General features: G+C 44.2%; 1 protein-coding gene across 5 annotated transcripts in view; it reads right to left on the bottom strand.

The window, feature by feature from the left end:
• Positions 1-27798, bottom strand: part of IRAG1 (inositol 1,4,5-triphosphate receptor associated 1) — a 118103-nt gene that overhangs the window by 4161 nt on the left and 86144 nt on the right. For all 5 annotated transcript variants that reach the window (XM_081239687.1, XM_081239688.1, XM_081239689.1 and 2 more), the window contains 8 exons: positions 25333-25473; positions 24715-24846; positions 22594-22735; positions 15037-15086; positions 14419-14526; positions 12684-12748; positions 3376-3495; positions 1921-2052 (listed from right to left, as the gene is read on the bottom strand). In XM_081239687.1, coding sequence (XP_081095813.1) covers positions 1921-2052; positions 3376-3495; positions 12684-12748; positions 14419-14526; positions 15037-15086; positions 22594-22735; positions 24715-24846; positions 25333-25473 — 890 coding nt within the window. The remainder of the gene's footprint in view (positions 1-1920; positions 2053-3375; positions 3496-12683; positions 12749-14418; positions 14527-15036; positions 15087-22593; positions 22736-24714; positions 24847-25332; positions 25474-27798) is intronic.

The following is a 27798-nucleotide window of genomic DNA, read 5'->3' as shown; positions in this document are numbered from 1 at the left end:
AGAATGAATGGATTGCCTGGCACTGAACACAACAGTTCTCAGGGCTAGTCTGGTTTTGGTGACAGGTGAGGAAGGGACCCTGTAACTGTGGGTGGGTAGTATCTAGGATAGCAGTGTCTATCGTTATAGAGAAGATGATGCCACACTGCTGGGCCTGAACAGGTGAAGCTACACCATGTGCTGAAGGTCAAGGACCCACCTCAGGGCTGTGCTGATGCCTGGTATCCACCACCTGAGGTACAGGCATGTTCATAAGACCAAGAAGTGAATCTGAGAGGGAGCAGAAGTTGGGAAAGAAAGAGAATGAGGCCTTTCAGGATCAGCAGGACCAAGAGGATACTCTTGGACGATGGATGCAAAGGGCGGCCATTGCCATGTGCTACTGACCAGGAGCTGGACAGAGGGGAAGCCAGGCACAGGCTCACTTCCTCTGGGATTTCATGAAATGGGAGGGACAACCTCTCAAGATCAAATTAGTTAGATAAGGATTCCAGCCCTGTGCTTTGTAAACCAGACTGTTTATATTCCATGTACTCTACTCTCTCTGTTTAGTTCTCTTTTGTTCTTTCTCAGTGTTTGGAAGGGTTAGAAGTCCCAGCCTGTGTTTCTGTTTTGAAGGGAGACAAAGAAAGGGCTTGAAGTCCAGGCCTGGGCTTGACGGCATTAAAGGAGCGATGACAGTCTGGTGGCCTGGAAAACAAGAGCAGCGGACACCCAGGAGGGACAGAAGACCAAGAAGGATAGGAACCAGCCACTTGGAGTAGGGACTGTGCTTTCACTGTGAAAACTGGGCTTCTCTCCTTAGGGGAGGTGGTGTGCCCTTGCACAGGTTTGTTTCCAACAGTGAAGCCCTTTCTCCAGCTCTCCCCTTGAACACTGGGGTTGACTCATGCAGGCTGACACCTCTCACTCTGATTGAATCTTCCACCAACTAGGCTCTCCTGGTCATTCCTATGTGTTTTGAAGCATGTCCATCTCACTTCTAATCCGCATTTTATTACCTTATTCATTGGGTGCATGTGATTTCCAGAGTCTGCCAGCAATGAGCCACAGACACATACCCTGTCCCAAAGGTAGCAGCTGATTTGATTAATTGATCATTGTTGGCTGAAGCCATCCTGGACCCCAAGGTAACCTGGGAGTCTAAAAACAATGATTTCGGTGAAGTGTTCCAAGTTTGCGGTAACTACATTTTAAAAAATCAAAATTCAAGACTTCTGGTTTGAATGTACTAACAGAGATAATAGGGCCAGATATAAGAAATTGGGGCCTTCTGTTAAAATCCAGGACGTCGATATGTCACTAAATCCATAGGGCACAGGTAGGGCAAGATGCAGGATCTACATTACCTTTATCTACTGTTACATATATCTTTCATGATTTAGTGGAAAATGCACTTGAAATATAAAGTATATTAAAAAGGAAAAATCCAAGTATTTCCAAACCAAAGTGGAGACAATGTCCAGGCGACCAAACTTGTTTGATCACCATGGAAGGAACCTGTTGTACATTTCCTTTGCCACAAAGTTGAGTTCATCCCCTACCTCCCTGTGTTCTCTCTGTCCCAGCTCCCCTCTAGGGCTTCAGGCCAACTTCCTTGAACTTGGCTCTTTCATGGGAATGGTTGGGCAATGAGCTAACTGTGGTCCCTTGCATTTTCTCAGCTCCTGAGAACTGCTGGTTGCTGCCGGCCCAGCCCTTGACAACCTCTGACCCCTCATCTCTTGCAAACGTCCTCTTATTAACTATTTGAGCTCTTTGGGATTTCCTTTGCCTCCTCCTCCAACATGAGTGCCCTCTTGGTTTCTGTTGGCTGCTCACTTGGGCCCTAGACCCACAACTGCCCTGGACTGGCACCTCCAGGGATGTTGTGCAATGAAATGAATTGGGACCCATTTCAGCAATGGCGAGGGCTCCAACCTGCTTCTCTGCTCCTTTTCCTCTTCCTCGGCTTCTTCTGCCTCTTCAGCTTCCTCAGGGCTCTCGGTCTTCTGTTCTTCTTCCTCCTTCAGGTCTTGAAGCTCCTTGGTCTTCTTTAGACCTTCCTGGTATCTGGGAGGCAACAACAAACAATTGAGTCTGGAAAGGCCAGGGGCGGAGCATCCTTTCCTGAGTTGCTAGAGGAGGCACTGAGCATCTCTGATGATTACACACTCACTTCCTGTGGTTCCACACAATAGGAAAAAGCTGGGAAGCTCCACCGCATCCTATGGTGGCTCCTGTCAGGATGATTTCCCCTCACCCCTCGGCCATTCTTCCTGTTTATGTGAAAGTGTGACAAAAGAGACAGGGAAAAAATATGGGTGCAGAGTCTCCTGGCTGGATTCTTCTACAAACCATTTGGGAGGGCTAAGGACTGCATGCTAAGGACTGTGTGGCCTTGGAGCCTCAGCTCCTCCCCTGTAAAAAGGAGAGGCTGGCACTCATTGCACAGATGTTGGAACATTTTGAGGAAGTGCCAGGCATACGGCTTGACCTAGGGAAGGTGACACCTGTCACACAGGCTTGTTGGGAAGCTTTGTGAAAGTGAAAGGCACACAGGTTCACAGTAAATGTTCACAAAGCTGATGGAAGCATTCTAAGTACAGAGGACAGGTGTGGGTGAAAAGACAGGCTTGCCAAGGGAAACCCTCTGACTTCCTTCTCCCAGGTTTAATATTACCCTGAACATACTTTTTGCTTGTCCTACAGCTGAGTGTTTAAGGCTAGCACAGTTGGGTTGGGGCAACCCCACCACGGTGCAGGTGGCCACCACACCAAAGCCCACAGGTCCCACATCAGAGGGAAGTTGTATCTCCCTCAGGAGCTACTGGGAAAGCAGCTCAGGATGTGGTACCTGGTCAGAGGTACTTCTCTACCTGGCTCAGCTGGGGCCTTGCTCAGTGTTCTGCCTCATCAGTGACTGACAACGAGCCAAAAGTGCTATTGAAGCTCAATTAGAGAAGGGGGCAGCTGGAAGTTGAGAGGGCTCCTTTGACAGGAAGAAGGGATGGCTGAGGCAGGTCCAGGAAGTGGGGCTGCAGCTGCTCCTGGGCACTGCTGGCAGTGGCGTGACTGCTCTGGGCATGTGTCAGGAAGCCTCAGGCACCACCAAGAGGAACCCACCCAGGGCCCCTGATCTCCAGATCATTCTGGTGGCTTTCTGCCTAAAAAAGAAGGCAGCCTAGTTATTATCTACCACACCCTCTTGCCTCGTTTCCTCCTGTCTTTCCTGTGGAACAGTACTGCTCTTTCCTATGTAGTTCCTTACTCAGGCAAGGAGGTCCCAGGGCCACGGATGGCTTCCCTAAATCCTCTCAGAGACAGGAAAGGCCCGTGGGAAGGTATCTTTTGAGCAATGCCAGGTGACCTCAGGGCTGCTGAAGGCTGACTCACCCCTTCTTGTATGCTTCTTCCTCCATCCTGGCCTTGGTCTCCTGGCTAAACCCCTCCAGGCAGCTTGGAGTCGGCACGGAAGCAGAGGCCTCACAATCCAGGTCCCCGTTTGTCTTCCCACTAGCAAGAAGAAGGAAGTACAGGGTGTCCTTTCAGGGACAGATGGAACTTCTGAAAACCAAACCATGTCTTTGGTCTGTTCCTGGCCGGAAGTGAGGAAACTCATTCTGGATTGAATTTATTTCAATCTTTCTACCTTAAGATTTTATAAAGGCCTTAGTCCATGAATCCTCCTTAGGCCCCCAGACATCAAGTACTGCACCAGCTTGCCTTTTTCCTCCTGCTCTCAAATCCACTTTTATTCTTATTGCAGGAGATGCTCTGAGTGGACAGACAGATATTGGGAGCTCCAGGGCGCTAAGAGGAGGAAGATGGAGGTGGACCAAACGTTCAGAGTCATCCCATCCCTGTAGTCCATCTTCTGCTTCATTCATGTAAATATCTACCCAGTGCTAAGTCACAGGCACCTTGTAATATGCTGGGGATACATTAGAAAACAAAAGAAAGGTCTTTGCCAACACGGAGCACAGCAGGAGACAATGCCCCAAAAAGGAAAGAAAAAAAATGAAATTAATTACAAACTGTGATAACTTTTATGAGAGAAATAAACTCTGTGCAATGACAGAAAATAATGAGGAGAGAATCTGCTTAGATTGAGTGGCCAGAAAAGGCCTCTCAGAGATGGAGTAACTGAAGCACAGACCTGAAAGATGAGAAGTCAGCCACATCTATAGCAGAGGGAAGATCCTCCCAGGTAGAGGATGCAGGATGTGTGAACACCTCGGGATACAAAAGATGTGGAGATGTTTGAGGAACTGAAGAGGAGCAATGAGGTAAGGGTTAACTTCTGCACAAGATTTTTGATGCCTGTGAGGTATCCAGGTGGAGATGTCAAGTTGGTCGTTGGATATACCAAAGTGAGTGAGAGAAGAGCTCTAGGCTGGAGATATTCAGAATATAGATGGTATTTAAAGCCAGGGGAATGGATAAGACTGTCTGGGGACATAGTATGAAGAAAGATGAGAAGAGGACCCAGGACCAAGCCACAGGCATCTCTGTCCTTAGCTCAGGTGGAGAAGGAGGAGCCTGTGGAGGAGCTGAGAAGTAGCAGCCACAGAGGTAAGAGGAGAACCCGGAGAGCATGGAGTCCTGGGAGCTGAGAGACTGTAAGCAGCTCTTTGCAGGAAACCGCCCTCAGCAGGAAGCCCATTTTCTTGTCACTTTAGCAAAGCTATATTGTAACTAACTTTTTTTTCCTGTGACGATTTTTTTTTTTGGAATAACATTTTTTACAATGTTGTGTTCATTTCCGCTGTAGAGCAAAGTGAATCAGCTCTATGTATACATATATCCCCTCCTTTTTGGATTTCCTTCCCATTTAGGTCACCACAGAGCACTGAGTAGAGTTCCTTGTGCTATACAGTAGGTTCTCATTAGTTATCTATTTTATACATAGTAGTGTATATATGTCAATCCCAATCTCCCAGTTCATCCCACCACCCCACCTTCCCCCCTTGGTGTCCATACGTTTGTTCTCTCAAATAGGTTCATCCGTACCATTTTTCTAGATTCCACATATGTGCATTAATATATGATATTTGTTTTTCTCTTTCAGACTTACTTCACTCTGTATGACAGTCTCTAGGTCCATCCATGTCTCTGCATATGGCACAGTTTCATTCCTTCTTATGGCTGAGTAATGTTCCATCGTATATATGTACCACATCTTCTTTATCCATTCCTCTGTTGATGGACACTTAGGTTGCTTCCATATCCTGTCTATTGCAAATAGTGCCGCAATGAACACTGGGGTGCATGTATCTCTTGGAATTACGGTTTTCTCTGAGTATATGCCCAGGAGTGGGATTGCTGGGTCATATGGTAGTTCTATTTTTAGTTTTTTAAGGAACCTCCATATTGTTCTCCATAGTGGCTGTATCAATTTACATTCTCACCTAGGATGTAGGAGGGTTCCCTTTTCTTCACATCCTCTCCAGCATTTACTGTTTGTAGACTTTTTGATGATGGCCATCCTGACTGGTCTGAGGTGATACCTCATTGTAGTTTTGATTTGCATTTCTCTAATAATTAGTGATGTCGAGCATCTTCTCATGTGCCTCTTGGCCATCTGTGTCTTCTTTGGAGAAATGTCTATTTAGGTCTTCTGCCCATTTTTTGATTGGGTTGTTTGTTTTTTGATATTGAGCTGCGTGAGCTGCTGGTATATTTTGGAGATTAATCCTTTGCCAGTTGCTTCCTTTGCAAATATTTTCTCCCATTCTGAGGATTGTCTTTTCGTCTTGTTTGTGGTTTCCTTTGCTGTGCAAAAGATTTTAAGTTTCATTAGGTCCCATTTGTTTATTTTTATTTTCATTACTCTAGGAGGTGGGTCAAAAAAGATCTTGCTGCGATTTATGTCAAAGAGTGTTTTGCCTATGTTTTCCTCTAAGAGTTTTATAGTGTCCAGCCTTACATTTAGGTCTTTAATCCATTTTGAGTTTATTTTTGTGTATGCTGTTAGGGAGTGTTCTAATTTCATTCTTTTACATGTAGCTGTCCAGTTTTCCCAGTGCCACTTATTGAAGGGACTGTCTTTTCTCCATTGTTTATTCTTGCCTCCTTTGTCATTGATTAGGTGACCATAGGTGCATGGGTTTATCTCTGGACTTTCTATCCTGTTCCATTGATCTATATTTCTGTTTTTGTGCCAGTACCATACTGTCTTGATTACTGTAGCTTTGGAGTATAGTCTGAAGTCAGGGAACCTGATTCCTCCAGCTTCATTTTTCTTTCTCAAGATTGTCTTCACTATTCAGGGTCTTTTGTGTTTCCATACAAAAGGTAAAATTTTTTGTTCTAATTCTGTGAAAAATATCCTTGGTAATTTGATAGGGATTGCATTGAATCTGTAGATTGCTTTGGGTAGTATAGTTATTTTCACAATATTGATTCTTCCGATCCAAGAACATGGTATATCTGTCCATCTGTTTGTGTCATCTTTGATTTCTTTCATCAGTAACTTATAGTTTTCTGAGTACAGGTCTCTTACCCCTTTTAAGTCAGGCACCCCCATGCTCTACTCATCTCCAACTCACACACACCTTTCAAATCTTTTAATTACACGATACCTTGACTAACTTGTTGGTTCTTTCCCTAGATCAAAGAGGTAGAAGTGAAGAATAAGTAATTAACGGATGACCAGATCTCTTCCCTAGCTTCCCCTTCAGTAATCTCCCAAACAAACAGTGTGACCAAACTGTGTGAACAAGATAACATCTAGAGTGAATGAGCCTGCATGCAGTGGGGGGATGGTGACCACTCTGATCCCCATCCCAATGACTAACTGAGATTACTTCCCTCCTTCCCTTTAAAAGTTTCATGGCTGAGCAGAATCTTTGGAGGTGGTTTTTGGGGACACTGAGTCCACCATCTCCCCAGATTGCCAGCATTCTGATTAAAGGCACCTTTCCTTTCTACTATTTGTGAGTAGTGATTTTATAAGCAGCACGCAGTGGGACCCCCATTTGATAACAAAAGGAGAGCATGTCAAGGAGGGAGCATTAAGTGTGTCACGCACACACTTTTGAGAGCCCGAGTCAGATGAGTACAGAAAAGGCAACTATTGGATTGGATAACATGGAGGTCAAGAGGAGCTTTGGTTACATGGTAGAAGCAAAGACAGATTGGAACGGGCTGAGGGAAGAATGGGAGGTGAGAAAGGGGAAGACGTAGACAGAAATTTGACAAGGACAGGGAATAGAAGACTGTGTCAGGGGAACACGTAGCTGAAAAAGTGGGTCAAGGGATGAAAGCACATTTGAATGTGGATAGAAATGATCCAGTAGAGGGGATGAGAGAAAGGGGAGGACCAAAGGAATAAATTCTTTGAAAAAAGAAAGTAGGGACAGACCTTAGAAAGGTGGAGAAACTTCTCCTTGGTCATAACAAAGGCAGGAAGGAAATGAAGATGGTGAGCTCGGAGTTTGGCAAAGGAAGATGAGAGGGATCCTCCTATCTGATAGCTTAAATTTTCTCTATAAAATGGAAGACAAGGTCATCTGCTAAAAGTGAGAGGTAGGGAGGTCTAGGAAGGCTTGAAGAGGGAAGAGAAGGTGTAAGAATCATGGGGTGGAGGTGGGGGGACAAACGTGCTAGAAGATCATAGTTGGATGGCTGACGGTGCTGGGAGCCTATTTGAGGTATGAAATCATGAGTTTAAAGGAAGTATCCTAATGGCCATGCCTTCTCTATAAATCCTGCAGCTTACCTAGGTGTCTGGAATCCCAATGGGAGTCTTGTCATGGAGGAGCCCTCGAACAAGGCAGAACAGCGAGCAGAGCTTTTCAGCCAGGACTCTGAAAGATCACAGCTGTCACCCTCCCTGACCTCTCAGACAGGCTTTATGAGTGAGTCTCCTCATTCTTGGCATCAGTTACCCATGTCTTAGTTTCCCTCAGAACTTGTAAAATTTACATTTCATCAGGCTGGAAACCAAAACCCATTGTGAACAAGAAAGATAACGCTCTAAAAATATCAGCTATTCATAACATTTCTCCTTTTTAAAATTACATTATCCACTCCCTTCCATGCGATCTTTGCCTAATGTGCAGTTTCCTATTTGACCTAATGACTAGAACAAGAGCAGAAAAATACAGCTACAGCCAAGGGTAGGGAAAGCAATTATTTTATGAAATATGGTAGGGTGTAAAATGTTTACTGTTATTTCCTGACCCTTAGACTGAGTTTATAGTTTCTTAAATATCTTCTCGAACTATCTGGAATTTTCTCCCTATGCATTTTAAAGACTCTGTTCAAATACCTTTTCCTTTGTGGAACTGTTGTTAATGTATTCCTCTGTCTCACACCCTCTGGTTAAAGTTGATCTCTCTCTCCCTTTATACCTTCATTGCACCTCTTTTATAGCATAACTTGGAGCTAGGGAGCTTTTATGTTTTATACACATGTCCATCCCTCCATATGACTGTGATTGCAGGGAGACAGACTGTGTTTCAGTTTGAATGGTGCTTGGTACATAGTAAGTGCCTTTAATTGTTTGCTGAGTTGTGTTGACTTCACCGTGGCTCATCTCATCCCTGCCCATTAATCTTACAAAATGGGCAGGTCCTCTATGTAAATGACTATTTCCTGAGAACTCAGTGCTTGGGCTGAGCTGAAGGAATCCCTATGCATGCCTATAAACGTGGAGCTGAGCACAGCTTGTGCCCACCTAAGGACTTCTGGGCCAGACACTCATGGATCTTGGCATCTATTCCTAGCCCATAATCTTGCATGCTTTCTTTTGGGGATGATTAATTAGAATGAGGCTCATTGTTCTCTCGTGTCCACTGGGTCAAAAACATTTGTCATTGTGCTCAGCTCTCAGTAACATGAGGGGCTGTTTAATCAAAATGTGTCGTGTGACCTGCAGATATAGTAGAGTCTATTTTTTCCACATAGAGTCTATTTTTTCAGTATTTGAAAGTGTCTCCAATCCTTTCCAATGGACAGATCTTACCTTCTCGGGCTCATCTAGGTCTCTAAGCCACCCCCACTGCCAAGGCTCCCTCAGACAAGCCCAGCCTGGGGGACCTGAGCTACAATAGCTTCCTTAATCTCTGTTACTCAATCCCAGGTTTCTGGGGTCCACTACTAGTTGATTGAGGGCTAATCCATTCCAGAATACTATCAGCAAAAGGGAGTTGTTTACTGTATATATTTAATGTCATATAATGTCAAGATAAATTTAAGCAATTTATCTTGAGGGCTCCAAAAGTGTACCAAATGGTTATTTTACAAATTATAGTGAAAATTTGCTCTGTGATATAGCAGTATAATGGCCCCCCTTATGAAACCAGCCCTGTGCACCATCCACATCTATGATGGTGCTGATCCCTCACTGAATGGCTCTGTGTACACCCTCTGCTCCCATCCACTCTGCCCTCCACTCCACACCCAGGCAGTCACCAGGTTCTTTCACAATAGCTCACAGGAGCTTTTTCAAAAATTGCTCTTAAATCCACTCTCTTCTCACCAGTCACACTGAACTTCTTTCTGTTCTTCCAGTTGAGGGTCTATTAAGAGGTTAAGCACATGAATTCTGCTATCTACTAGCTGTGTAACTTCAGGCAAGTGATGATTTCACTGAGTTTCAGATTCCTCATCTATAAAATAAAGATATTAATAGTATACCTGCCTCATGGTATTATTGTAAGGATTAAATGAGATCATTAATGTAAAGCAATTAGAACAGCATTTGGCAAAAAGTAAGCATGTAATAAATAATAAGTATTGTAAGCATGTGCTAAATCATCAGTAGTGTTCCTTGACTACTCCATACTTTCTTGCCTTAGAGCATGGAATGTTGTTAACCTCCTATTCACCTGGTTAACTATATAACCTTCATGTTTCACTTTTAAAGTAAATTCCTCGAGGAAACGTTTTCTAAGCCTCCGTCCCCCCACCTCCATACCAAAACTGGGTTGAGTGATCATTTTCTTGTGTCTTATTCCCTTGGTAACCTGTACTTCCTTATGATATCACCCATCACATTGCATTACAATAGGCTGTTTCCCATCTGTCTTTCTCATTATACTGTGAGCTCCTTGGGTGCATTCTAGGTGCCTGGCTCTTGGTTATTAATTGTTGAAGGAATGAAAAATGAAAGACTATGAATAAATAGCTTTTTCTACTTATGAAACTGTTCTTGAGGCTTGTTCTATTTTAATCTTTAATACTAATTTTAAATATCACTCTCTATATTTTTCTCTGAATCTACAGGTTCCTAGACCCTTGTTGAGGTGAAGAACAGGTTACTATGAAGTGACCTGCAAGAACAAGGTTCAGAATTCTCTCAAGTCATATTGGGAGTGCAGTCTGCGGTTAGGTATTTGCTTGTGAAGTATCCACAGGCAGTATGATCTTCTCATCATCTTTCATGTGCTTAGCCAATTCCCTATCTGCTTAGTCACTGTATGCTTAGGGAAATGCGAGATCATTTAAATACAGCAGTCTAGAAAGCAATGCATATTAACACATAATGCATTATTTCTCTTTAACAGTGTGGAAAAGGTGGCTAGAATCAACTGTATTTCTGTTAGAATGGAAGATACGAATTCATTTTCACTCACAGATTGTCTCATTGTCAGCCCCTTGGCAATCGATATTTCCAGTTCTATAAATTTAGATGAAAATTACTTAGCATCTTTTAGGAATCCAGAGGGGGAAGCTGTTGTTAGTCTGAATCCCTCCTCCTTTGAACATCCCCTCCCCTTTTTGCAGCCATCTTTATAGGCTGGGTATATTCCCAACAGGCAAGTCAACTACAGCATGGGTAATGTATCATGGTGGTCTCTCTGAATAGCCCATAAGAATGAGCAGCAGACAGCTTCTTGCTTGATTTGCCTGAATCCTCACTCTGTCCCTCTCTCTCCTGGCTCTAAAGCCCTGGAATGGTGCTGCCACCATTGATCCTCATTCATTGCCACTCCTGATTCAGGGCTGCTGCCTGCTGTCCCCAATTTTGCACCTCACTTGCTCCTACCAAGGATAGTTCAGGTACTTGATGACCTCCACTGCCTCAGATGGAAGCTCTCAGCAGGCCTGAGCATTCGTTCTACAGAGTCCAGGTCCTGCCCCATCATGAGAGTCTGTTGGGGAGAGAGGGGACATAGATTTTCTGCCTTGACCTGCTCTGCAGGTCGACAGTTAGGAATGGAGCGTTGTTGGGAAAAAGGGGTTGGTGTGTCCAAAGGCAGGACTGGAAGGGAGAATTTCAGTGTGCTTCTCATGCAGGGCATCAGATGACCATTTCTGGAGAAATTCAGAGACCATGGACTAGACACTATGACTTTAGGGACTTGGTAAAATTCTGTAGCCTCGGTTACTTCCACGTGGTTGTTAGTTTGTCACCCCTGTACAATGTCCCTGTAGTGATCGAGAAAACAAGGAAACAAAGAAACAAACAAAAGCACCCTACACAACATGAAGAACTTGTTAGCTTTCTCGGGGTGAGGTGGCAAAGTGAGGAATTGCCTCGCAAACGTCAAGATTAATGGGGGGAGAGTCACTGAACGATAGGTTGGTGGTTGCATATTCTGAGAGGTGAGGAAAACAGGCTGAGTCTGGGGGTGGGGAGCTGGGAGTTTGTCTGTACTAAAAAAGGGGCCCAACACAGACATTCCTTGCCAGGTCAAGCAAAACTATTCTAACATCAATGAAAAATGAAGGACTAAAGCTGTCTCAAGGCAAGGAAGAAGGAAGAATAGAGGTGTATGTTCTACCAAATGAGGAAAGACACATGGGGAAAGTTCTGAGAGGTGGCAGCTGTGATCCAGATGTTTTCCAGCAAGCAAATGAAAGAACTGGAAAAGCAAGTTATAAACTCCTCTGAGTATGTAGAAATAGCCTGTCTTGCTTTGGCTGAGGATAAAAAGACCTGCAAATTGCATAGGTGCCTAGAAAAGTCAGGGTAGCAGACACTGTTTGTTGCGAATTCAATACTCACTCTCCCTCCTACTTCCTAAAAGCAACGTGATTTTGCTCATGAATTTACTCTTCTTCATGAAGCCATTTTGGTCAATGGGAAGCTGACATGCTCTTCCCCTCTCTAGGGCATAGTTTAAGCCCATGATGACAATCTCATTCCTAAAGCCTGTGATTGGTTCAGAAAGGGAGCATGTTCCAAATTTGCTAACAAGATAAGAAGGAAGACTGAAAAAAGATTTCTGAGTTCATTCCTAAGAAAGAAACATGGAAAGAGATAGTCCCTTTCTTCCTCTAGATGTTGTCACGTCTGGATGAAATACCTGGAAGTAGTAGCCATTTGCCAAAAACCTGCTGATGAAGTCAACATACAAAGTGGGCAGAGAAAAGGAAATTGTAGAGGTTGAGCTGGGGCCTTGCTGTACCACATCTGGAAAAGCCTCATCTGTGGACCTACTATTTAAACCCCTTTGAGTTGGGGCTTTCTTGTATCTGTAGCCCAAAGGATCCCATTGAATAAAGAAGGCTTCTGTCCCCTCTGGGCTCTTCTGGGACTGAGGCACACTTGGACTCAGCTGCAGCATCTTCCTGGTCCAGGAATTTCGCAAACTCGGTCTGAAATCTTTGTGGGTCTCAGAGTCCCATTCATTTCCCCTAGAACTTAATTCGCTTTCCATCGCATTTTGGGGTGAGGTTGGGAGGAAAGGTGAGTTGGGGAAATTTTCCTCAGAGATCCCCAAAGTTAAGAGGAAAAGGGACATACTTACTTTTCCAAAAGTGCAGGCAGTGCTGAGGTGACAGGTGGGTTGCCTTTCCCATTGGGTGATTCTGACTGAACGGAAAACAGGAGACAGAGAATTGAGGATCAGATAGGAAGGAAGAAGCCAGGGCCGACAGGTCTCCGATGATGCTGGGGAGGGGTTGCTGCTGCTCCTCTTTCCCCTTCCCCCTCCCCAAGCTTTCTAATCTGTATCCGAGCCCAGGCACTGGCCCTTCCTCAGGCCTTCTCTGCCCTCCTTTCCTGGGTGTTCTTTCCCTCTGGAGCACAGGCAATGTGCACATTTTCCTTCTCTCTTCCAAGTTTCCTTGAATAAGGGAAAGAGTTTACATCTTGAGGCTCCATTCGGGAGGGGAGCCATCGGTTTCTCTCTATTCCCCGTTTACTGACTTGGACTAAATACCAGGGAGGCTCCTACCAAATGCAGGTCCCAAGGCCCCTGGGATGGATTCACACAAGCCCATCACTGCCCTCGAGATGCAGTTCCAAGCACAACGCTCAGGAGATACCTGCCATTACTAAAAGCTCAAGGCATCAGAAATTTCTTTATAATAAATTCCCCAGGAATACCACGTTGTTTTGCTGCAAGGGATTTGGTTTAAGCAATGGCTTTCAACTCTGCCTGTATGTTAGAATCGCCTGGGGGATATTTTCTTAAAGTACTGATCCAATCCACAATCTTAGGTTGGGGCCTAGGCATTGAATGTTTTAGAAGTACCCTATGTGATTTTAATGGATAGCCCTGATTGCTAACCCCTAGTCTAAAGGAATATATATATATTTGGAAGCCACATTATACATTTAGTATAGAATGGGAAATAGTCCCTGTTAAAACCACTAACTAGTTCTCCTAAGAGTTTTAGGTAAGATTAACCAGATTCACAAAGTTCTGGAATCTAGAAAATATTTTGTTTATAGGAATAGCCTTTGTTTTTAAAAAAAATTGAAGCGGATTTTTTTTTCTGATTATAAGTAATACATTCTTACTCTAGAAGTATAAAGAGGCATCAAGAAAATTAAAATCACCTGTGATTTTGCCATTGCCCAGAGATAGCCATTATTAGTAGTTTTACTTACATTCTTCCAGAATTTTCTGCTTACACACAGAAAAACACCCTTAAACTACAAAACAGAGTTATGCTGTATATACTGGGGTTTTGCTTTTTGTTAATAATAACTTATGGACTTTTTTCATGTCGATAAATAAAATTCTATATTTTAATCATATATTTAGCAGCTGCATAGAAACCCCTTATTGAGCTTTTCATAATTTATTAAACCAATCTCTTATTAATGGGAATTCTGGTTCTTTCCAATTTTTCAATGTTGTAAACAATGCTGTAATGCATCAAAGCAGGGTAACATTGAGTTTAAGAACTCAGGCTCTGGAATCAGAGGGCCTAGGGTTCAAAGCTCAGCTTACCAAGTACTCCATAATGCAATCTTCAGCTGCTTAAACCCACTGCAGAGTGGAGGGTTGTGGTTTAAGCATGAAAAGACACACGCTTCGCAAGGAACACTCTCTGAGCTGCCAGCACCTTGCTCAAGGACCCTGAGTCTTCTCAGGGCAGTACAAGACCTGGGGCCTGGTCTCTACTGAGGCTTCGGAACCCATAGCCCAGAATCTGTGCTGGGAATTGCCTCACTTTGTTGACCCTACCCTATCCAGGTCACCCCCATAGTTGTGAGCCTGAGGCCCAGGAGGCAAGCATTATCATACTCACCAGGGCTGGTAAGGAGGGGATGGGAGATGAGCTGGGTGACTGGCCAGGCAGGTTCAGGATATTAAACTTGGGCACCACGGCAACGCTGACCCTCCGGCGGGGCATGTTCTGTGGGAAGAGAAGGGATCAGGCCTACTGTCATGGAGGGGGCAGCACCCAAAGTTCAGAAAGGCCTGGGAAACGCCTACTAATTCCAAATGCTGTGTTCAATGGATATCCTGGTTTTAGGGTAGTGATGGTGCTGGGGGTTGGTGTAGAGAGAGTGGCCAAAATTAACAAATTTTTTTATTAGTGATGAGTGATTTCTCAACATGTTCTGATTTTAATTTCTCAGATCCTGAAGACATGGAACAGAAATGACGCCCAGTCATTGGACAGTGTATGAAACCCTGGATAGTGTATGAAAATGATCTATGGCAATACCAAAGTTTGTGCATCATTTCGTGTTCATTAAAGAGATGGTGCAGTCCTGGAAGCCACGAGCAAGGGAAGGTTGGAGGATGAGCTAGCAAGGTTTGGAAGCTGAGTGAGAACCTGTGGATCCAAGAATGACTGATTTCCTGGCTGACTGTGGAAACTTCTGTCTTTCTTTCCCCAGTATTCCTTGAACATGCATACCTTTCCCAGCGAGAGGGACATGGACCGCGCTGTGCGAGGGACCCCATCTTCTGCAGCAGGAGGGAACAGAGAAGAACCCAGGTTAGTTTTCAGAGTAGGCTCCAGCAGGAAGCAGATAGCAGAAACTAAGCCAAGGTATCTATGGGCCAGAACTGACCCTCAAGGGATGTCCCAAGGGCCTAGGTGCAGAGGTCACTGAATTTGACACTTGACCTTTTGAGACAATCATCTGCAGAGTGGGTTTTTTTGGGGGACACAGCCTCCATCCTAACTCCTCTGGGCACTATGAGAATCCCTAGTCTTGCACCTCTGGTCTCCACCTCACACCACCACACGGTCTCTGGGTTATGCCGTGGAGAGTATGTGAAGATTCCTCGTAGCAATCCAGGGCTTATTGGGTCATTTCTTGCTCATTCAAGGAATGTACAGTCATAGAAATTATGAGCAAGGAAGGTGTGGTGTCAATAAAAAATGGAAACTTGTTGACAACAGTAATTTCAATATGTCATCTACAAAATAATTCAGAACAAAAGAAACTAGCACCCCTGGATTTTCTTCTCCTTAGTACATATATTAAGTGATATGTAAAATATATAAAATTCATGTAAAATATTTAGCACCACACCTGGATAATACTACCACTAGAAAACACCAGTATGTGTAGAGAAAGGTTTTTGACAGCTCAATTCAGTTTGATTCAGTTTGACCAATACCATCTAGTCTGTATAGCTGTCTATTCCTCATATTCATGTATTTTAGGTGTTTCTCTTGAAAAGCACATAACTAACACTTTTTCTTAATCTAATCTGAGGTTTTCTATTAACCAACAAGTCTAAGTTGTTTATATTTCTTGTGATTGATATATTTCTACCATCTCATTTTGTAGTTTATATTTGCTTCATTAATTGAATTTTTTCTAACCTTCTCTCCCCCCAAATTGGTTTGGAATTTATATATTTTAGTTGTAATCTTTAGTGTGCCCCCTTAAACTTTTAACATGTTACATGACATTAGATTTTAAATGAATCAAGATCTCTATCCTTTTCTTGAATCAACCTTAAAAAAATGATCATGCCTTTGAACTTAAATTATATTGTTTTTCAGTATTTTTAAAATTAATTAATTAATTAAAATTTATTTTTGGCTGCCTTGGGTCTTCGTTGCTGCGCACGGGCTTTCTCTAGTAGAGGCGAGTGGGGGGCTATTCTTCATTGCAGTGAGCGGGCTTCTCATTGCGGTGGCTTCTCTTGTTGTGGAGCATGGGCTCTAGGTGCACGGGCTTCAGTAGCTGGGGCACGCGGGCTCAGTAGTTGTGGCACATGGGCTCAGTAGTTTTGGCTCATGGGCTCTAGAGCACAGGCTCAGTAGTTGTGGCGCACAGGCTTAGTTGCTCCACAGCATGTGGGATCTTCCCCGACCAGGGCTCAAACCCATGTCCCCTGCATTGGCAGGCGGATTCTTAACCACTGTACCACAAGGGAAGTCCCTGTTTTTCAGTATTTTTATTTCACTTTGTTTTTGAAATCCCAAATTATGATGATTGTTGTTTTACACAGTGAATGCTTATTTAGATTTACCCACATGTTTACAAATGTCTTTGATCACCATCCCTTCTTGCTTCTGACTTTCTTTTGATCTCAATTTTATTTTTCCCTAAGTACATCCTTTAGTTGTTCTCTTAGCAAGGATCTGTGAGAGGTAAACTTTCTCAGTTGTTGCCATAAAATGTTTTTACAAAGCCCGCAAGCTTGCATGATAGTTTACTTGGTAGTATTATCTCCAGGTTGACAGTTATTTTCTCTCAGCTCTTTGGACACTACTTCATTGTCTCCTGGTACTATTATTGGTCTTGGAAATTGCCATTCCTTTGTGAATAATCCGTCTTCTCTCTCTGGTTATTTTTAAGAACTGCACTCTGTCCTTGGGGTTCTAAAGTTTCTCTCTGATGTGTTTTTATTTCTTTTGCTTGGGAGTCTCTGTACTTCCTAAATGCAAGGATTCATGTCTTTCTTTAGTTTTGGGAAATTCTCAGATCCTGGGAAATTCCTTTGAATATTTTCCCTCCCTTATTCTCTCATTATGGATCTCCTAATAAAAGTATTTTGAAGTTTCTCATTCTATATCTCGTATCACATTTCTTTCATATTTAAATTAATTTATCCCTCTGAACTGAATTTTGGGTGACTTCTTCAAATCTGTTTTCTGGTTGACAAATTTTTTCCTCAACTGTTCCTAATCTGATGTAAATGTTGTGCCAATCAGGATAAGCTAGGCTATGCTACAATAATAAACAACCCCAAAGCCTTAGTGGGTTATAACAACTAAGATTTATTTCTTGCTTTTGCTACATGTCCATTTGCTTATGAGTTGGCAGCAGGCTCTGCCCTGCATCCCCTCACTCAAGACTCAGGCTGATGGAGCTTCTACTATTTTGGAGCAGTGATGGTTGTCATGTCTGGACAAAGAAACATAAGGCAAATGGCACACTAGTTCTTACGGACCTCAGCTCAAGTGCGACACATGTCCCTCCACTGACATTTAATGCCAAATCACATGGCCTCACCTAATTTCAAGGGGATGGAGAAGAAGTGTGCCCATCTGAATGGGCACATTCAGGAAGAGGAGATCTGAGTATTGAGGAACAGCTTCAATTCTAATAACTACCACTCCTAAACAACTGAGTTTTTAATTTCCACACCTCTATTCCTCATTTCTAGGATTCTATTTTATTCTTTTTTTGATGGTTGTATTCTCCTATTCTCATATTTCTGATTTGTTCTTTTATGCCTTTAATAATTTTACACATATCGTTAAAAAATGTATCAGATTGTTTTATTATCTGCTATCTTTATCATATAATCCTGTGGTTTGGGTGTCTGATGATTCCTGCTTGTGGTACATTGTTTTCCTAGTTTATAATTCTATATTGTAAACTCATCTTCTGTGAAGCTTTACTTAGAGGATCCTGTGTCTCCTGGGCACAGGGTGTGTCTCTCCAGAGTGATTTATGTTTGTTTCCAGCAGTGTTCCTAGCAGCACCACTGTGATGTTCTTTTCAGAATCTCTGCATATTGCATCATCACTTTTGTTATGGCATGTACTTTGTGGGCATGCACTTTTCCTATGAGGAAGGAGAAAGTGTTTTTTTCTTACTAGAGCCCAGGGTGAAACAGACAAACTTCCTTGATTTGTTCCATTGTGAGTTGGTGAGTGTTCCACAGATGCAGTCCTCGGAAAGTCTTAACTTTCTATGGGAGGCTCAGAGTCAACTCTCTGCCTTGGGTGTCCGAGGCCTCATCTCAGATTGCGTGTGAGTGCAAAAGCCCAGAGCCCAGATAGCTGAGGCTGACTCTATCCTCAAGGAAAGCTGCAGGGTCAGCTTGGTTTCAGTTCTCTTTTCTTTTCTTGTATCTGAGTATTTCAATTTCTTTTCCTGTGGATTCAGCTATTCTTTTAGACTAATGTTTGCTTCACTTTATCCAGCAGAAATTTCTAAGTATTTGTAGTCAAAGGATTTTCAAGTTTTCCAGTCAGCCAAAACAGCAGAACCAGAAAATATTCTTTGTGTATGAAGAGTTCATACAGTTAATAAAATACCAATCTCACAAGTGGGCAAAGAATTAGAGAATTTACACAAGTAGAAATACAAATGCCCAATAAATATTTGAAAAGGTCAAGAAATACAAATTAAAACTATGGGAAGAGATACGATATTGGCCCATCAAAATCAAAAATATTTTCAAAAAGAAAAGCCAAGAATGCCCGTGGCACAATGAATTGAACATCACCGTTACCCATTAAATGGAAATATCAATGGGTTATTTGGAAATAATTTGCTTTAAGAGCCTTATGTGACATATATACACTAATATGTATAAAATAGATAACTAATAAGAACCTGCTGTATAAAGAAAAAAAAGATTAGTGACATAAACTCTGAATCTGTCTGTCATCAGAATTCCCTGTTAAAATGCAAATCCACCTGACAGAGGGAATGACTGTTCTTTATTAATCACAGAAAACTGAGCATATATTAGTTTGTCACCATTAAATATAGAGAGCAAATATACAAGGAATTGAACACAAAACTGGGGCATTTTTTACAGTAGAATGGACAAAGGTAAGATTTCAGGGATATATTTGAGTCAAGGGACAACATGAAGGTCTCTAAGTGGGAAAAGATGCGTTGAGAACAAACCTCACTTGTTTCCCATTTTTTAAAGGTAAACCTGGAGTACTATGACTAGAGAGAGTCTATGAGATATTTATATTGACTCTTGATTAATTTCGTCTAAAAGCTAGGCATTGCAATGACACTACTTTATTGACGATTCTGGTCACAACTCCTGTCATTTGAAGTTTGTGTTTTTTTCCCTCTCTGGATATTTGGTAAAAGTGACTTTTCCCCTGAAGCTCCCTAGTGACTATTCAATTCTCTGTTTCAGTTTGTTTAATAAAGATCTTATTTATATGGAAAAAAAAGAGCCTTCGAAATATTCCTTTCCCCTGAGCTAGTATTTACACTTCTGGAAATCTACCTTAAGGAAATAATCCAAAATGCAGGCAATCAGCATGTTTCATATTCAGAAAAAAAAAACAGATGTTTTTTTTTCTTCTGAATGTGTATCACCTTTCTTGAAATCAGAGATATTTTTCTTTCACTGTAGTCTTCAGGCACAGACAAAGATTGCATATATGACAAAGAAGTCATATAAAAGCTTAAATAACAACCACCATCAGGGAATGGTCACAGAGTATCTGATGGGCACACCTGACCCCTCTGCACCAGCCCAAGCTGAGGTGTAGCTTGGAAAAACAGTGGAGTGGGAACAGATGTGTGAAAACTACCCATTCACCGTTCAACACTCAACTACCGGCTCCCGTCTGACTGTAAGCACTTTCTCAGGCCCCCAGACTGAATGTGGGACTCTGCCATGTGCGCCCATAAAATCTGCTTACATCTGTCACAGCACTGCTTACACTGCCCCGTCCTCACCACAGGTTGGGAACTTCTTTGGGTCAGGGGCTGGGTACACTTCACCTCTTATTCCAGTATCACGTGGGCACACCAGAGATGCTCAATAAATGTCTGTAGAATGAATGGATGAGACTCACGGGCAACTGTGCTCATTCCATAAATCGTGGGTAAGGTGGTTCACAGGAGACCCTGCACCTTGCAGGACAATACTGTAAGAGTACACATGTTAGGATTTCTTTGGTGGTAGCTTCTCCAACTTCCAACACTGACAGAGAGAGGTTTCTTAGAGGCCCAGATGCATGTGGGTCAGGAGCCTTGCTGCCAAGACCGAAGTAGACGGTTTGGAGCATGTGTACGCTGCCTTTGGACCCTGGGAAGCGTCACTGATATTCCCCAGGAAACTTGTGAAACCTCCTGTTTATAAAGGTTTCTCCATCTGTTATACTTTGTGTACTTTCCCTCCTTCTGCTTTTGGTAACACGGATGTTTGCATTCCAACAGGGATTCCTGTTGCTAAAAGGTCTGTTTTCTCCTGCTAACACCACACCTCATCAGCCAGAGCCCAAACCCTGGCAAGCTCCCAAGGAAAGATACAGGTCCACAGCACCGTCCTCCTTCTCCTGGACTGCGGCAAAGCCTCCTAACTCGTCTCTCCATCCCTCAATGTCCACACTCTCCCAATGCATCGTCCACTCTGAAGTCAGCAATCTTCTAAAAATAAAATCTGACTATGTCGGCTGGTGTAAACCCACCGGTGTCTCCTCACTGCCTGGAGGACAAAGACCCAGATTGTTCACAGGGCCTGGCATGTGGCCCTGGTCTAACAAGTCTTACCTTCAACATGTCACTGTCACACTCCAACACCCCAAACCACAGCAGACTGTTTGTTTCGTAGTCTTCTCAGCCCAACCTCCACGCCTTTGCACGTGCTGTTTCCTCCACTCGGGGTGTATTTCTCCCTTTAGCCTGGAGAACTCCTACTTTTACTTTAAAACACTGCAACTCTCCTACTGTATAGCACAGGGAACTATATTCAATAGTCTGTGATACAATGTTCACTGCAGCACTATTTACAATAGCCAGGACATGGAAGCAACCTAAGTGTCCATCGACAGATGAATAGATGAAGAAGATGTGGCACATATATACAATGGAATATTACTCGGCCATAAAAAGGAATGAAATTGAGTTATTTGTAGTGAGGTGGATGGACCTAGAGTCTGTCATACTGAGTGAGGTAAGTCAGAAAGAGAAAAACAAATACCGTATGCTAACACATATATATGGAATCTAAAAAAAAAAAAGGTCAAGAAGAACCTAGGGGCAGGACAGGAATAAAGACACAGACGTAGAGAATGGACTTGAGGACACGGGTAAGGGGAAGGGTAAGCTGGGAAGAAGTGAGAGAGTGGCAGGGACATATATACACTACCAAATGTAAAACAGATAGCTAGTGGGAAGCAGCCACATAGCACAGGGAGATCAGCTTGGTGCTTGGTGACCACCTAGAGGGGTGGGATAGGGAAGGTGGGAGGGAGACGCAAGAGGGAAGGGATATGGGGATATATGTATACGTATAGCTGATTCACTTTGTTATACAGCAGAAACTAACATACCATTGTAAAGCAATTATACTCCAATAAAGATGTTAAAATAAATAAATAAATAACAATGATAGTCTCCTGAAAAAAAAAAGTCTGTGATAGACCATAACAGAAAAGAATATGAAAAGGAATGTATATATATGTATAACTGAGTCACTTTGCTGTACAGCAGTAATTAACACAACATTGTAAATCAACTATACTTCAATAAAAAATAAAAAACAAAACAAAACAAAAAAAAAACACAGCAACTCAATATCAAGTGGAATCAGATGGCCCTTCCTCTGTGCTTCTATAGCAATCTGTATAGAACTTCTTTAAAAAAGAGTATTTCTTTAAAGCATTTGTCTTGCCCACGAGTCTAACAGTTATCTCAGCAGTATGTCCTTTGCCCAGGCTCTCACTCCACCCCTCTGCCCAGACTCCATCTCTCACCTGCATTACTGTAATAGTCGCTTTGTGGGTTTCCTTGTCTCTGGCTTTACCCCAGTAATGTAATTGCCACATCATTGCCGGAGGGAATCTTCTAAACTATATATGATCATGTCATTTCCCTGATTAAAATCTTTGGTTGGATTCCTAATGCTTTCCAGGATAAAGTGCAATTTCCTTAGCATGTGCTGCCCAAAGTGGGGACCCCAAAGCACAAAGGTTGTAAGGTTTGGGGTGTGCCACTCTCACAAAGGAGGTTTTGAATTCTTGCAGCCTATGGGCTTTGCATCAGTGATCAGCTTCTCTGGTTACTTTTATCAGGAGTTGCTTGGGGGCCATTCATGCTTTCTGGTTCCAGGCCCCCAAGCTCACAGGAACAGTGACTGTGAGGCCCCTGTGGGCAGCATTGGGCCAGGCAGCAAGCTTTGCTCACCCTAACACAGGCCCCGGGGCTGTCCCATAGGTATGATCCTAGGCTGGGTCCATCAGGGACCCAATATCACAGGGCCAAGGTCGGGGGTGGGCAGGAACCCAGTTCCTTACCAGAGGGGCCACAGCTGCGGCTTGAATTCTGATTTGCAAGTTTTTTAAACTCCATGAGCTCTGCATGGTCCTTCTCATACGTCCTCTTCAGGTTCTCCACATACTGCATCATCACTTCTGTTGCTTTCGACATGCGCTTTTCCTGCAGGGAAGAAGAGTGTGAACACACAGGGCATTTGGATGAAAAGCTCATCAGCACTGTTTGCTCTGAGCCACGCTCTGGGCTGGGGGACTCGAAAGGATACAAGGACCAATCAGACGTGACTCTGCCCTCTAAGAGTTTGCTGTCTGGGATGTGAGTTGAGACGGGGCTCAGGCACCTGCACTCAGGGATAACAAGGATGAGCGCAGCCACAAAGCCTCAGGAGATGAGAGGGAGCAGAGTCATCTCTGCTTGCAGAGAATAGGTCAGGGGAGGCTTCCTGAGACGGAGTGAAGTGCTGTAGGGTCTGGGCACATAGCTATGGGCAGGAGAGACAAAGAGCATTAGCCAGGGCACTCCGAGAACCAAGGTCCAGAGGCAGGACATCACAAGGCTTCTATCGAGGTGAGGATTTCCCCTCCAGACAGGATCCTTTGGAGAGTGAAAGGGACTGCCATCAAGAATTATGCTGGGACAATAAGCATATACCAGAATTGTCTGGAAAGCCAGAAAAGCACAGGTCATCCTACTCATGTAGGAAACAGCAAATGGTTGAGTTTGTTCGCAAGAAGAAAAGGTGAGTTAGGGCTGGGTTGTGAAGGACCTTGAATGCTAGACTAAGGAATTTGGACTTATTCTGAAGGAAGAGGGGAGCCATCGACTGTCTTAAAGTAAGGGAGTATCATAATCAGGTCGCCAGTGGAGACTGGACTGAAGGGTGTGAGACTGGTGGCAGCAAGAGAAACAAGAGGAGAGAGGATGAGTGCCTGAACCAGTCCAGTGGAACCAGAGAAGACAGTGAGGACAGAGACACGGAAGCCACTTGGAGAAGGGCGAAGGCTGGAGTGAGCCGTGCGTGGGCTGAGAAACACTTTCACGAGGGCTGTGCAAAATGAGGAGGAGTCTTCTCTACTGACACCCCGCAGATCCCTCAGAGATCCTTGCCTGCGGCCTGCCTGTCCACAGAGGGACACGCTCAGTGACTGTCCCCTGGACAAAGTCCCCACAGCCCTGAGCTGAGACCAACCACTTCCCTAAAGCCCTCCCTTTGTTGTTGCTCCCAGCTGGAGTGGCTTCCTGGGTGCTGCTGCTGAGTTGGGTGCCCTTTCCCCAGAAGCACACGGGTGGGACAGCCCCGTGGCTTGTCCTTCCTTCATTCTATGAGAACTGCCCAGGGCTGGGCCCCAGGAACACCCCTGTCATGCAAACCATGCAGCAGGACACGGGTCCACAGTAACAGCAACAGTGATAATGACATCCAGGTGCTTTACAAGTGTCACAGTGCCCTATATGGCAGATACTGTCAGCATCCGCATTATATGGTTGGAGAAGCTGGAGCCAGGATGAGAACTCAGGCAGTCTGACCCCACAACACCATGCTGGATCAGGGTGGCACCCTGAGTGCCTCACGACTTCAAAGTGGCTGCGAGGGAGCCAGACTTGGGCCTGCACCCCAGCTTTGCCCCACGCTAGTGCTATTACCTTTCTGAGACTTCACGTCTTCATCAGGGGATAAGATTATTTACTTTACAGAGTTGCTGGGAGGATTAATGAAACAAAGCAGTTTTTCCCAAAGCACATTTTGCCAAATACTAGTTCCCTGGGAGTTGAATAGGTATTTTGTGGGAACAAGAAGGGGGAAGTGATTCTTTACTCAAATACATTTGAGAAATACGTCGGTAATGTTAAGCAGACTTTTTCATTACAGGACTTCTCAAAGCCTTGCTTATGACAACATGCATTAGAAATCTCCAAGAAAGGAAGGTAGTATGCAGTAGTTCTCAAATGTAGGTATCCATAGAAAGCTTTTTCTGGGGAGCACCTCAAGAATTTAGTGGTCCATCAAAAATACACTGAGACGACCACAATTATGGACGTAGGACGTCTGGCACAGAGGAAGCCATCAATAAGCAGTATCTGTAGTTGCCACTGCTTAGTAACATCACTGCTCCAGTTACTGTGGACAGAGCAGAGCTCACCTGGCGGACGGCCCCCACCATCTCGGCTCGGCTGGAGAGGCGGGCAGCCAGGCGGTGCAGGACAGCGATGTCCTCCAGCAGTTTCTGGTAGGTCTCCCGGTGCTCACAGTGGTGCCAGAGTGAAGCTGAGGACTGAGGAGGGAGAAGGAACATCACATGGGGTCCTCACAGACCAAGACTTGACCAGGGCTGTCACAAGACGAGCCCTGGCCCCATCCTGGCCGAGAGGAGGGGCCTCGGCAGGGCCCAGGTGATGGCTACTTCTGGGATTGGAGAAGCCCAATGTGGACACTCTATAGCTGGCTGGCCTGAAGGAAGGGAATCACATCCGGGTCTCTGGTCTCCAGGGTGCTCCCTTTGCCATCCCAGGTCATCCAGCCCCCTCCTGAGAAGCTGCCAAGGGCTCAGAGGCCTTAACTACAGCCCTGAGGTAACCAAGCCTTCGGGATCTCTGCCTCAGCTCCTCCCAGCTCTGAGGAAGACTGCCTGGCTCAGGGCCTTGGCCCCATTTCTCACCTCAGGAGACTCTACTTGGTGACTGAGAAAAGCAGGAGACCCCGCACAGCCCTTGGGGACAGTGTCTCCTGCAAGGATTCCCCAATCAGGCTCCACAATTACCGTAATGGAAGCTTTGAAGTGTTCCAGTTCCTTCTCTGTGTTCTCCTCTGTCAGGTTGCGTTCCCTTTCCGCCTGGTTAATTCTAGATTCTAGGGTGTAGCTGTCATTTCTAAAGGCCAAGGACAGTTGTACAAACACGTTCTGTTGGGAACAAGAGTGTTGGAGAGGTGCTAGGAGGAGTTACTGCAGGGAGCAAGGCTGCCGGTGGATTTTTTGCTCAAGGATTTTAAATCAGCTCCTGGAACCAGCCCCCGAAGCAGTCAAGAACAAGTGAAACTCTCCCTTAATGAAGTAAACTGCACAAAAGATGGTGAAATAGTAACCTGAGGTCCATGCTAGGTCCTTCCCAGGACCAGAAGACCAAACACATTTTACTGAAAAAGAATAGAGAATAACACTTTGCTTTTTCCTGAATGTCAAGAAAATAACATCCTGTATATGGGTTTAGATAAACTCAGGCCAACACAGCTGATTGTGTAAGCAGTTTGGATTCATGCTAGGATTTATGGCATGCGGGTTTTAGAGATTTCACATGCAACCACTGTATTTAAAGAAATCCCACTTGAGATGTAAGCCTGTTGACTCAAAGCAAACTTCAACCAGCATCTTATCTGAATATTCCAAACCCTACGCTGAAAGCAGCTTTCACAAGCTGCCAGGAGATTAAACAAAGCCAAGTATGATTCTGTTAGGAGAAGCTTTCTGGAACAAATATTCCATGCCAAAAATGCAGCCTGCATGAATGAACTTTGAAAGGTGGTGTTGATCAGACATGGAATTCCTGGTCTAATAGGAAACTACTGGGGAGGAGAAATAGACAGATGGACTCTACACAGGAAGGAAGCAATGGCCTTCATTTTCACAGCCTTCATTTACGTTGCCTGTGTCAAGTGGTAGAAGATTTACACCCTTAGGGTGAGTAGATTCTGCCTGAGCATCTGAAGTTTATGTAACATGGCCCACGGTGGGCAGACATCTCCAGACGGAGAACTGAAGACCCTGAACTGCTCGATGATGACGATGATGAGGGCCACATTGAAGGCTACTCCCTATTGAGTATCTGCTATATGCCAGCACTGGCAGGAGTTTTACACACCTTAGCTTGTTTAATCCCTCAACAATCCTCTGCCATAGGAACTGTTATGTCCACTTTATGGGGTAAAGAGACCGAGAGCAGAGAGGTCATTAACTTGTTCAAGGTGTCCCAAGGGAGTAGCAGAGCCAGAATTCAGCCTCAGACTATCTTATTCCAAAGCCTGCGCTCCTCTCACCATGCTGAGCACAGATTGTGTCAGCACACACCTGAGGACAGGAGCGCACCCTTAACCAAAGTGCCCACAGCCATCACCACCAGCGTCAGTGGATGGGGATTCTCTGTCTTGTGTAAGCCTCAGTCAAGTTTATCAATAATGCTCAATATTTAGTTCTCTATAACCAGGTTATCCCCTTAATGGCAGTGTGATATAAAGAGCCCTGAAGTCAGTCAGAACACTTGGCTCCAAATGCTGATTCTGCTAAGCACTGGGTCTGGGATCTCAGATAACTTATTTAATCCCTCAGTTTCCTCCTTTGTTCTGCTTCCCGCTCTACCTGTTTCTCAGAGCTGATGGTGGTGGGGGTCAGCTGAAAGGATGGATATGTGTGTGCCATAGACTGTAAGTTCTATGTCTGTGTGCCAGGTAATTTTTACTATCTGTGCCAGATATTTTACACAGTCCATCTCTTTTGCTTATGTGGTCCCCTGGGTCTCAGTAAGTGTATGTTCATTTTCTCGTTATCAAGGGTAAACCATGTTTAAGACTGTAAAATCTTCCATCCTCCCAACCTGGAGTGAAGTATTCTGGAACCATCCATGTTCTTGCTCCCTTCCTTCTGTCAATTCCAATGTAATTGTCATGGAAACAAACTGCTGCTGGTGTCGGAGGTCCTCACTGTCTCACCTCCGATGCATTCTCTGTGACCATCTACCCCTTTGCCAGAATGAAATGCAAATTCCTCTCAGCTCACTCACCAGCCCCACTGGGACAGCTTCTCTACAGAGACAAGGAGGCCCCGAGGAGAATCATGGGAGAATCAGGGAAGGTGGGAGGGCTGACAGCATAGCCACCACCTTGGCTGAGCTGGCTTCCTTACGTCTGAAAGCCTCAGAAGGAAAGCACCTTCTTCCTCCAGACCAAAGTCTGAAATGTGAAATCTGACCATCTTTTAACAATTTTGAAATAAATTTGATTCAGTTCTGCAGCCTCCCAGCTGCTTTGTGTATCTAAGTCATGTTTTTAAAGAAAACAAACAACCGTTGAAGAAATGTGGAACTTCCAGCTACCTTCTCATCCCTGACGAAATTTGTCAAAATCTTCCCTTAACTGGAGTGGTGGTCGGGGGCTTGGTGGCTCAGTAGGGCTGATCACGATGCCCATATTCCCCCCATGGCCACTCATTCTCATGTTTGTATAAAAATGTCAGGAG

Source organism: Mesoplodon bidens (assembly GCF_964165515.1).
Source record: "Mesoplodon bidens genome assembly, chromosome: 7".
NCBI lineage: Eukaryota > Metazoa > Chordata > Mammalia > Artiodactyla > Ziphiidae > Mesoplodon > Mesoplodon bidens.
The sequence above is the reverse complement of the archived record's forward strand: the minus strand, read 5'-3'. Positions and strand labels throughout refer to the sequence as shown.